General features: G+C 36.2%; 1 protein-coding gene across 1 annotated transcript; it reads left to right on the top strand.

The window, feature by feature from the left end:
- The first annotated feature begins 595 nt into the window (after positions 1 to 595).
- On the top strand, positions 596 to 2,496 carry LOC132366318 (T-complex protein 1 subunit zeta-like). Its single transcript, XM_059923873.1, is given in 2 exon segments — positions 596 to 1,389; positions 1,391 to 2,496. Coding segments are annotated over 2 exon segments (1,596 nt in total). The 5' UTR covers positions 596 to 648; the 3' UTR covers positions 2,246 to 2,496.
- The last annotated feature ends 10,170 nt before the right edge of the window (positions 2,497 to 12,666 follow it).

Below are 12,666 nucleotides of genomic sequence, written 5' to 3'. Positions count from 1 at the left end.
GTTGCATAAAATTCTTCAGTGTCTTCCACTGGCACTTGACATAAGCTCTAAACTTTTTTCTAGCTAAAGCAGCTCTACATTATCTGCCTTCACAAGGCCTGAAAGATGATATCACCCTATAATTCTCTTTCTCTTGCTTCTGTGGTTTAGTTACACCACCATTCTTTTGGTTCCTTGAATGTATGGGGCACATTCTTATTTTAGAGTCTTTGCTTAATATTGTTCTAATAGAATATTGTTCTATTCGATCTTCCCATGAATAGTTCTAATTTGGAGTATGTGTGTCACCCTTTCGGGTGGACATTTTTTAACCGTTCAGCCTAATGGGTCCACATTGCCATTGTACCGTATCACCCTGATTTTCTTTCTATATAGCACTTGAACATCTGGTCTAATTTCTTGTGTAGGCATTTATGTAGTTATTGAATTATAAGCTGTCTCCCTCGATGGCATGTAACTTCTCTTTTCAGTGTTACAATCCCAGTTCCCAGAATAGGGCTTGACACATTGTAGGGTCTTAATAAACATTTGTTGAAAGAATAATTTGTGAGCTATGCATTGATTTTAATATTATCAAGAAGGGATCAGGGAACCGGCTCTGGGCCTTCCGGACGCCGGGTTCCCCCATTTTCTTCTGCTGGGTCAGCAATGGCGGCCGTGAAGACCCTGAATCCCAAGGCTGAGGTGGCCCGAGCCCAGGCGGCGTTGGCGGTCAACATCAGCACGGCCCGGGGGCTGCAGGACGTGCTGAGGACCAACTTGGGGCCTAAGGGCACCATGAAGATGCTTGTTTCTGGTGCTGGAGACATCAAGCTCACTAAAGATGGAAATGTGCTGCTTCATGAAATGCAAATTCAACACCCAACAGCCTCCTTAATAGCCAAAGTAGCAACAGCCCAGGATGACATAACTGGTGATGGTACCACTTCCAATGTCCTAATTATTGGAGAGCTCCTGAAGCAGGCGGATCTCTACATTTCTGAAGGTCTTCATCCCAGAATAATTACAGAAGGGTTTGAAGCTGCAAAGGAAAAGGCACTTCAGTTTTTGGAACAAGTCAAAGTAAGCAAAGAGATGGACAGGGAAACACTTATAGATGTGGCCAGAACATCTCTACGTACTAAAGTTCATGCTGAACTTGCTGATGTCTTAACAGAGGCTGTAGTGGACTCCATTTTAGCCATTAAAAAACAAGATGAACCTATTGACCTCTTCATGGTTGAGATCATGAAGATGAAACATAAATCTGAAACCGATACAAGCTTGATCAGAGGTCTTGTTTTGGACCATGGGGCACGGCATCCTGATATGAAAAAGAGAGTAGAAGATGCGTACATCCTCACATGCAACGTGTCATTAGAATATGAAAAAACAGAAGTGAATTCTGGCTTTTTTTTACAAGAGTGCAGAGGAGAGAGAGAAACTAGTGAAAGCTGAAAGAAAATTCATTGAAGACAGAGTTAAAAAAATAATAGACCTGAAAAAGAAAGTCTGTGGTGATTCAGATAAAGGTTTTTTTGTTATTAATCAAAAGGGAATTGACCCCTTTTCCTTAGATGCTCTTGCAAAAGAAGGCATAGTAGCTCTGCGCAGAGCTAAAAGGAGAAATATGGAAAGGCTGACTCTTGCTTGTGGTGGGGTAGCCCTAAATTCTCTTGATGACCTAAATCCTGATTGTTTGGGACATGCAGGACTTGTCTATGAATATACATTGGGAGAAGAGAAGTTCACCTTCATTGAGAACTGTAACAATCCTCGCTCGGTCACATTATTGATCAAAGGACCAAATAAGCACACACTTACTCAGATCAAAGATGCAATAAGAGATGGCTTGAGGGCTGTTAAAAATGCTATTGATGATGGCTGTGTAGTTCCCGGTGCTGGTGCAGTGGAAGTGGCAATGGCAGAAGCCCTGATTAAATACAAGCCCAGTGTAAAGGGCAGGGCCCAACTTGGAGTTCAAGCATTTGCTGATGCATTGCTCATTATTCCCAAGGTTCTTGCTCAGAACTCTGGTTTTGACCTTCAGGAAACACTAGTTAAAGTTAAAGCAGAACATTCAGAATCAGGTCAACTTGTGGGTGTAGACTTGAACACAGGTGAGCCAATGGTAGCAGCAGAAGTAGGCGTATGGGATAACTACTGTGTAAAGAAACAGCTTCTTCATTCCTGCACTGTGATTGCCACCAACATTCTCCTGGTTGATGAGATCATGAGAGCTGGAATGTCTTCTCCAAAAGGTTGAATTGAAGCTTCCCTTGTATCATCTGAATCATGAAGATTCTACAGAGTGATCCTAAGAATATAGCTATGGAATTTTTGTCCAAGCTTCAAATGATTTTCAAAGGATTTTCTTTTCCCATATGAAAAAAGGAGAGAACACTGGCATCTGTTCAGATTCTGAAGTTCTGAAATTATAATTACAGTATTTTTTAAATTGCACTGTAGTGTACACATACAGGCCATACTTACCAATAAACAGGATGTTTTGCTTTAGCTTCAGTGATATAAAAATACATGTTAGGTAAGCATATATTATCTATCGTATTAAATATTCCTTGAAAAACATTTTAATGGTTTAATAATTCTTCTAATGAATGTATTTTAATTTATCTCCAATAGTTCCCTGTCATTAAGCATTTAAGTTTTCAATTTTTATGCTAGTTATAAATAAGACGTAAGTAACTTAACGTTTTGAAAGCATTCCTGCTTCCTTAGTATAAATCCTTTTAAGCAGGGGTCCCCCACAACCCCTGGGCGGAGGACCAGTACTGTTCAGCGGCCTGTTAGGAACCAGGCCGCACGACAGGTGAGCAGGGAGCAAGCAAGCAAAGCTTCATTTGCTGCTCCCCATTGCTTGCATGACTGCCTGAACCATCCCCCGCCCCCCTCGAAAAACTGTCTTCCTCGAAACCGGTCCTGGTGCCAAAAAAGTTGGGGACGGCTGTTTCTGAGTAAAAAAAACTATTGGATAAATTGGACTTTTCATGCTTTTGAAGTAGCTTTGCTACACTGCTTCCCAGAAATGTTACGTTGTAGTGAGTAGAAAGATGGAACTAGAGCTGCAAGTCTAAAGTGGCAAAATAGGAAAGGCAGAGGTTAAATACATGGCTGAAGGCGTGGTGATTGAGGACCAGGGGAGGTAAGAGATTTTCAGGCAAGACGGTATTTTTGCACCTCGGAACCTTGCTTAGGCTGATATCCCTCCCAAACCCCCTCGTGTCCTATTTTTCTCACCCAAATTACTGTTCTCTTCTACATGTTGCCACAAGATACATATATTGTGGAAATATATTTGAAGACCTTGAAAGGGAAGTTGTGTGTTGCTAAGCTTTGCGTTTTGAGGACTTCGCAGTTGCCTACAGTGAGCGTACAATAAATTGGAAGTTGAAACCTTTTCTGTGATCTTGCGATGGTACTCCAGGGCACAAAAGGGAAGGAAATCAGTCCGTCCAAATGTTCACAAGCTAAAGAAGGGGCTTCTGGAATGGCAGGGTCTCTCGACCCCACTGAGAAAATTGCCTTCTCTTAATTACTTGGCCCGGCAACACCGGAGCTTCTGCCCCAGGACTAATTTCTAGATGGGGCCGCGTAGAGGAGCAGTGCGCACGCGTGCGCAGGGCACGGCCGCCGACGTGATGCGCGCGGGGCGCGTGCACAGCAGACCCGCACGGTGGCGCGTCTCCTCGTGGGGCTTCCGGGGTCGTGTTCTCGGCATGGCCACCTTGCTGTCGCCGCTGCTGACTCTGCTGTCGCTCCTCTCCGGCCCGTGGCTCGAACTAGGTCAGTGTGCTGGCCTGCCCGACTGTCCCTGGCGCCATTCGTCCCTGGAGGCAGGAGAAAAGGGGTGGGGCGCTCGGCCCCGGCGGGGAAAGAGTCGATGGCCGGTCTGCCCGCCTCCTGCGCGATCTTGCAGCCGCCGGAGGTGCCTCCCAGAGGCGGCCAATTTGGCGAGGTGTATCTCACTTCTTTTTTACTTTTAACTTATTATTCTGGAATCTTTTGAGCATAAAAAAAGAATAAAACGATCCTCTCCCGTCCACCACGTACCCATTGCCTAGTTTAAACGGTTGCCAATTTATGGCTTTAATCTTGCGTCTTTGGGACCCTTCCCTCTTTCTCCTTCCCCTGGGAAATTCATTTTGGAGTGAATCGAGGCACGATACAATTTTATTCCTCAATATTTAACTTGAATAGCCAAAAAAACAAGAAGTCACGAAAAAAAAATATCACTTTCCCACCTAAAAAATTAACCGTATTCCTTAACACCACTAAACATTCAGTTAGTGTTCAAGTTCACCTACTGTAAATGTTTTAAAATTATAGTTTATTTGTTGAATTAGTGTCAAAATAAAATTCATATATTGCTAAAAAAAAAAGAAGGGATCAGTAACTCTCAGAGTAACAAAGATCTACTTGGTTCTCATTTATGATAATAGACTGAGGTTTTAGTATAAATCTTGCTTTGGAATCTCATAGCTAACACTTCCGAAGTCTAAAAAGCACTTTGTCACTCAGAGTGATGAGGACACTTAGGTATGTGTTTAGCATCCTGACAGTAGTGAACTGCCTTCAACAATGTTCAGGGGAATAGAAGAAAAATTAACAACAGCTTAGCAATTTTTGTATTGTACCTTCTAAAATTCTGCTACACTACAGAAAATAATAAACATTATGCATAGGGTCTAAAGGGATAATACGTTGTTGCTCACACGGAATGCAATGTTTCTTCTCTCTTTTTATTCTATAAGTTAGCAGAGCCCCCTTTCGATACTATTGCACTGGAAAGGCAGTATGTAATTAAATGAAAGCAGGTAAACGTGTACACTATCATCCCACTTACCATGTGGATTTTGCACGTTTCCCACACACTGTTCTTATCTGTACAAATTTCCAATAGTGAAAGTAAGAAAATTTTTGAATGAAAAGTTACTAGGCAAGAACAAAATTTAATCTTATTTCACCACCATCCTGTCAATATTTTAGGCTATTTTAAAAGTAATTTTCTCACCTAGTATGTGACAGTGGTGAATATCCTGTTAGAGGCCAGATTTCTACCATGTGTGTATGCTCACAGAACTGAACACTGTGTTGAGTTTTTATTTTTGTTTTTAACAATAGGCTAATGGAGCAAACAGCAGACTGTGTTCCTGTCCATGTTATTTCCCATTCATAGGAGTCTTAGAATATTGCTTTTGTAACATGATGCACACAATATATGGATATAGAATATGTGCCTGACAAGAGGGCCAGCTAGAGGAGTAAACAAAAGGGGTTTCCCTGGATGGGTCAGGAAAGCTGTCAGTTCTTCTCTGAGCAGTCCTTTATGGATTGGGGCAGGGGAAAGTTTTCAGAAGATAATGAAAGAGAGTATAGAGGGATAAGTATTATGTGGGAAAGAGATAAATAGAATTCTAGGCATTTTTTTTGGAATATGGGGAAAGAGCCCAGTAAAAATGTGTGGAAATATAAGCCAATAATTTAAGAGGTATAGGTTCACGTTTGTCTTTGTTATAAATAGGCTATGAAATAACCACCTTGGGACTCTGTCTATATGATTAACACACAGCCATTAGCTTATAAGTCATATACTTCAGAGGGATAAAAGGTTTAGAACAAAAACAAAATTTCAGATTATCTATGTAACTTTTCTCCTGCAATATGAGGCCTCTGCTACCTAAGATTGAATGTCTACTCTGATGAACGGGGGTGGAAAAGCCAGGAATTGTTTAAACCACAGTCAGGGGTTTCAACTTGTCTATCAGCTATTGTCATATTTTCCACTGGTAGTTTCAACAACTTAAGAGAGATTAGAAGATGCAAAACGTCTTCAACAGGGTCTAAAGAAAAACAATGGGAAAGTAAGCCTACTCTTCTTTCTGGAGGACAGCATCACCATGTTACCTTTTATGCGAGCTGAAAACCTGGACTACCTTTAATATATTCAGCAATGGCTCATACGAATTCATTATGCAGCTCAGGGCACTCTGCATAGATATTCATTTCGCTTTCTCTTGCCTTATCTCTTCCACAGGCTGCTTTTTCTGAGTGTGTAGTCGGTGCTTTGGACTTCTCTTCTTTTTGTCAAATACGTTTCATTTTATGCATGCTGACTCCAGCAATAGAGAACTTCTGGAATTGGCAAAGCAGCTCTATAAACAGATACTCAAGCAAAAATTGTCAGTTTACCACACGGAGATCTAAACGAGAAGGACTGAGAAAGATCATTTTCTCAATATGAATCTATATGTACATATTTTTTATGGAATAACTTAGACTCTCCCTGATTTGAAAGAAAAGAATATTTTATTTCTCAACTAATTTTCTACATTTTGTAAGAGATAGTAGATTTACTAAATCCAAGCCATATCACATAAGCAGGGTAAATCTAGATTATTTAAAATGAAATCAAATTATTTTAGCTTAACATTTTCTCCAATTATGTTAATACATGCTTTTTCACTTGATTTTAATTAGTTAATAAGAATAGTACAAACCTACTCACTCTTTTAATTGTAAAAAGATTTCTCTGAGATTTTATAAATAGTTCTTTATCCTTATTAAATCAGACGCAGGCTTAAAAGCAGCTCATGGGAGCTATAAGATTATAAAGTAATCATTGGTATTCTTAGAACACATTCAGCGCTGTCAAAAAAGTCTTTCTGAAAGGACTTTTCTAATGAAATCATTAGCATTACATAAAGTATTAGAATTACATGAGCTACAACAGGAATTATAATGAGATTACTGGTTTGGACCTTTGGTCTAGAATAGACTCAAACAACTGTTAGCTCTAGATCAATTCTGTAGTCTTTCTCAACCTCAGAGTTCTCATTTGAAGGAGAAAGATCCAAATGCCAATTTGTAATAAGCAGCAGCAAGTCCTGCTGCCCTGAATCAGGAAATAGATGTGTAGTGCAGCCAGAAATAAAATATATAGCCTAGAAATGGATGGGCGATATGTGATACTTTGTAAGCATTATCAAACTGGGTCATGGGACTGGACCAGTAAGCAATTATAAACCTCAGATGTTAAGACTGAGTTAGATAGTCTGACATGGGTCCCACCCTAATCTGGACATAAATGGAAAAGAAAACAGCAAGTGGTGACATTTCTGAGCTCATCTGTCTCAGCAGGTGTCTCTCTGCATCTTAGCTGCTGAGACCATGGAATTTCAGAAGCATCTCCTGGAGAGATGAGGAGGCCTGCATTTCTATCTTTATGTACATTTGATCATCTGTGCTTCTTTTTCATTGCTTCCTAGCTGAGGTCAAAAGCAAAAATAAATAAATAAATAAATAAATAAAAGTAATTTCATCCAAGCTCTAAATATATCTTTCTATATTAGACTTCATTTAATAAATAACTTAAATTTTCTCTCGAATATCACATGTACACAGAAACCAAGTCTTTGACCATTTTTAACTGAGGTGTTCTCACTTTTATTAGTTTCCAAGTTTAATTTTCCATGGCTGGAGAGAGATAGAAAGAAAGAGAGAGAAAATTGTCTTCAGCACCATAGGCTGGATATTTTGGAGATAATTTTCATGCCTAACATGAAAATCCATTCCAATTTTTTGCAAGAGGTGGAAACACAACTCAAATTTTACTTTCTCTTGAAAACTTTTTGATTATCCCAGTTTTATTTAGTACTATATTTTAAAAAATATGGTAAGCTTTAAGAACACTGACTTTTGGGTGTATATGAAGTAAAATTCTAGTGATACACTTGGAGGTTTTAGATCTATTAATATGCTGGTCACTATTCCAACACCTTTAATATGCTTGTCACTATTCTAACACCTAAAACCAGAATGGAGACATAAACAAAAATATTAATTGGATTTGTGGATGTTGCTGACCATTGAATATTAAAAATTTGAAAAGGGAAGAAAAGGAATCCAAACCAACACAAATAAACATAACAGAAAAAGTAAAATGTTCAAAATAAGTTAAAATAATTACACTCTTTTACATATAGCTGTCCAGATTTTCTAGCACCACTTATTGAAGAGACTGTCTTTCCTCCATTGTATAGTCTTGCCACCTTTGTCATAGATTAATTGACCATAGGTTCGTGGGATTATTTCTGGACTTTCTATCCTGTTCCATTGGTCTATGTTTCTGTTTTTGTGCCAGCACCATACTGTTTTGATGATGTAGTTTTGTAATACAGTCTGAAGTCAGGGAACCTGATCCTTCCAGCTCCATTTTTCTTTCTCAAGATTGTTTTGGCTATTTAGGGTCTTTTGTGTTTCCATACAAATTGTAAATTTTTTAATTCTAATTCTGTGAAAAATGCTATTGGTAATTTGATATGGATTGCATTGAATTGTAGATCACTTTGGATAGTCTAGACATTTTGACAATATTGATTCTTCCAATCGAAGAACACGGTATATCTTTCCACCTGTTTGTGTCATTTTTGATTTCTTTCATCAGTATCGTGTAGTTTTCTGAGTACAGGTCTTGTGTCTCCTTAGGTAGGTTTATTTCTAGGTATTTTACTCTTTTTGATGCAATGGTAAATGGGGTTATTTCCTTAATTTCTCTCTCTGATTTTTCATTGTTAGTGTATAGAAGTGCAACAGGGACTTCCCTAGCAGTCCAGTGGTTAAGTCTCTGTGCTTCCACTGCAGGGGGCGTGGGTTTGATCCCTGGTTGGGGAACTAAGATCCTTCATGCTGTGCAGCACAGCCAAAAAAAAAAAAAAAAAAGAAAGGAAAGAAAGAAATGCAACAGATTTCTGCATATTAATTTTGTACACTGCAACTTTATCAAATTCATTGATGAGCTCTAGTAGTTTTCTGGTAGCATCTTTAGGATTTTCTGTGTATAGTATCATGTCATCTGCAAACAGTGACAGTTTTACTTTTTCTTTTCCAATTTGGATTCCTTTTATTTCTTTTTCTCTCTGATTTCTGTGTCTAAGACCTCCAAAACTATGTTGAATAAAAGTGGTGAGAGTGGACATGCTTGTCTTGTTCCTGATCTTAGAGGAAATGCTTTCAGTTTTTCACCATTGAGAATGGTGTTTGCTGTGGGTTTGTCATAGATGGTCTTTATTATGTTGAGGTAGATTCCCTCTATGCCCACTTTCTGGAGAGTTTTTATCATAAATGGGTGTTGAATTTTGTCAAAAACTTTTTCTGCATCTATTGAGATGATCATATGGTTTTTATTCTTCAATCTATTAATGTGGTATATCACATTTATTGATTTATGTATATTGAAGAATCCTTGAATCCCTGGAATAAATCCCACTTGATCATGGTGTATGAACCTTTTAATGTGTTGTTGGATTTCGTTTATTACTCAGCCATAAAAAAGAATGAAATAGCAACATGGATATACTTAGAGATTGTCATACTGAGTGAAGTCAGAGAAACAAATATCATATGATACCACTTATATGTGGAATCTAAAAAATGGTACAAATGAGCTTTTTACAAAAAAGAAATAGAGTCACAGAGGTAAAAAAACAATCTTTGGTTACCAGGGGAAAAGGAGGGAGCGGGATAAATTGGGAGATCGGGATTGACATATACACACTACTATATATAAAATAGATAACTAATAAGGGCCTGCTGTATCGCACAGGGAACTCTACTCAAGGCTCTGTAATGGGAATAGAATCTAAAAAAGAGTGGATATATGTATATGTGTAACTGATTCACTTTACTCTACAGCAGAAACTAACACAACATTGTAAATCAACTATATTCCAATAAAAATTTAAAAAATAATTACAAATTTCAGGATCAGGAGTTTTACCCAGAACTGAGTGCTTCACAGTTTACTATAAGTACAGCTTACAATAAAAATGGTGTGTTGGGGGGCAAGTTATATATTTCAAGATAAATGTCCGGTCACAGTGTAATCTGTGATATATCCATAAAACTGAAAGATTCAAATTAAGGCTGGATTTCTCAAATTATAATACCCAGGTTATTGATAGTGTGTGTATGATATATACATCATATCAATTTAAATATATATATTTATCTGTTAATAATTCTGATTTTCAGTTGTTTATTTTTAGTAATTTTGTATCATACTTTTGATGTTCAATTGTTTTATTCCTGTGTACGTGTCATCTAGTTACCACCATAGGACTTCTGCAAATGCTATTTCTCCTAGCTTTGTTCTTCTTCCCATTATGTTTTCTGCTTTAAACTTTCAACTCTCAGCTCTATCATCACTCCAGGGAAACTTTTCTAAGTCCAGTAAAATCCTGTTATTTCATTCCATTAGATCACCATGTGCTGCTACTGTCCAAAACTAATGAATTGTAATTTACACTAATTCCATCATTAATTGATTAAAAGATTCCTCTTCCTTTAGACTCAGGAATCCTCTCTGTTTTTATTCATTATAATATCTTTAAAGTTTAATTCATGTTTTTTTCACGTCTTTTCACATATTTATTAAATATATAAGTTAATATATAAATAAAAATCAGTAAAAGTAGTACTTTATAGTTTGTTCTCTTTTTGCTCTAAAAATATATTCATTTTAATGTTCTGTTTTGGCTTGAAAGTAAAAATGTATCTGTCAGGTTTTTTCCTCATTATGCAAACTTTTTCATGTTTCATGAAAGTCATTCAATAATGCATCTCTTTGTACCAATGGACTTATTTACAAAACAGAAACAGACTCACAGACATAGAAAACAACCTTATGGTTACCAAAGGGGAAAGGAGTGGGGGAGGGATAAATTAGGAGTTTGGGATTAACAGATACTCACTACTATATATAAAATAGATAAACAACAAGGATCTACTGTATAACACAAGGAACTATATTCAATATCTAGTAATAACCTATAATGGAAAGGAATCTAAAAATCCTATATATAATTCAGTTATATATATGTATATATATAACTGAATCACTTTGCTGTACACCTGAAACTAATACAACATATAAGTCAACTATACTTCAATTAAATAATTAAAAAATAATAAGAACACACCTCTTTGAATATACCAAGCACATGGCTTTTATCTTATTTTTTGTTTATTACAAAAATAATCTCAATTTAGAGATGATCTTCCTTGAATTTTCAAGCAATGTTGCTTTTTCCTTATGCTATATTAACATTTTATAACCTCTGTAGTGTATATTTTTTCATTTGCTCTTTCTTATGTTTATTTATTCTTAAATATAAAGATAACTATTTACCTTAAATATATTTTGGATTTGGATAACTAATTATTATATTAAACTAAAAGAAAAAAATTGTAGAAATTATATATCTTCAATAGATGATTTTAGCTGTTTCCTTGGATGATTATCAATTATTGTTTTGATAAAAAAGACTAGCATAAATTTTTTTATGTTGCATTTTTATGGATGATTATTTTGAGAAACTTTGCTTTCTCATAGCAATGTCACTCAATTTTTTGAACTCCCTAGAATTCACCAAAATCAAAAAGTGAGCTAGAAGCACTGATGATTTTTAATGATCTTTAAGCTGACATTTTCAATATGTTCTCCTTCAACTTTTGAAACCAAAGATTGTAAACCACAAGACTTCAAAGGATTTTTTACTAGTATGAGAGCTACTTTTGTTGTTTCTCAGAAATATAACCAAAGGCTTTATCAAGAATTATAACAATTAAATTTGCCTGTCACTCTTTCACTTAGACTAATTCAGAAAAGCTGAAATTAATTATTCTTTGTTAATGTACTTCTGCCAATAAAAATATTTTTGATAAAATGCTTTTATCATTATTTTTGCTTGGACCTGATGATTTAGCTCACATCGCATACAGAAAATATCCATCACATGACGTAAAAGAAAGGCAGTCTGCATTTTCGAACCAAATAACCAATACAACTTACTTTCTGTTAAAATATAAACCTTACTGTAGTTTTCTGCAGAAATGAAGATAATAAAGTATTCTTAAGCATATAATATAACCACTCATGTTATATAAGGGGAAGGAAACCTTTATTGAATGCATTGTGTAAAATGCACTAACAAAGATAACTGTCATGTTAACATAGATCTTGTATAAGTTACTTATTTATCATTATATAAGAACAATTAAACTGTTATTTTTCATTAATTAATTTGTGATAATGCAGAGTAGCTAAAACAATGCATTTTTAATAAGAATAATGTCAAAATGCATGTTATTTAACCAGGGATTGAACCCGCGTTCCCTGCAGTGGAAGCGCAGAGTCTTAACTGCTGGACCACCAGGGAAGTCCCAAAATGCACATTATTTTACAGTAATTTTGAGTGAGTACATATAACGATCAGATGCTTAGATTTGAGACTATCTTTTAGAGAGCATAATTAAACATTTAGATATAATTTTATTAATTTTATTTTGGATCATGATTAACTTTTTCTAAACTAAACACTAAAATCTTTAGAAAGTCTCTGTGAATCTTCAGAGGTATGTCTACTCCAGTTTATAGACCTTTGCTCTGGTGGACTTTGCTTCAGTTTGCATATTAAATACATTTTATTATACATAATTACTTTCATTTTATTCACCTTCTATACTATGGTTAAGGTATTTTTCAAAACTTATGTGTGCAGGTAACTTTTATTCTCTGTGGACACCATTTTGAGATGATAAAGTTAATATCATAAAATATTTGCTTAATGTTTTCATATTTGCTTAGGGTTTAAAATCAGATTAGATTGA

Source organism: Balaenoptera ricei, chromosome 5 (genome assembly GCF_028023285.1).
Source record: "Balaenoptera ricei isolate mBalRic1 chromosome 5, mBalRic1.hap2, whole genome shotgun sequence".
Taxonomy (NCBI): domain Eukaryota; kingdom Metazoa; phylum Chordata; class Mammalia; order Artiodactyla; family Balaenopteridae; genus Balaenoptera; species Balaenoptera ricei.
This window is presented reverse-complemented; position numbering and strand designations above follow the sequence as displayed.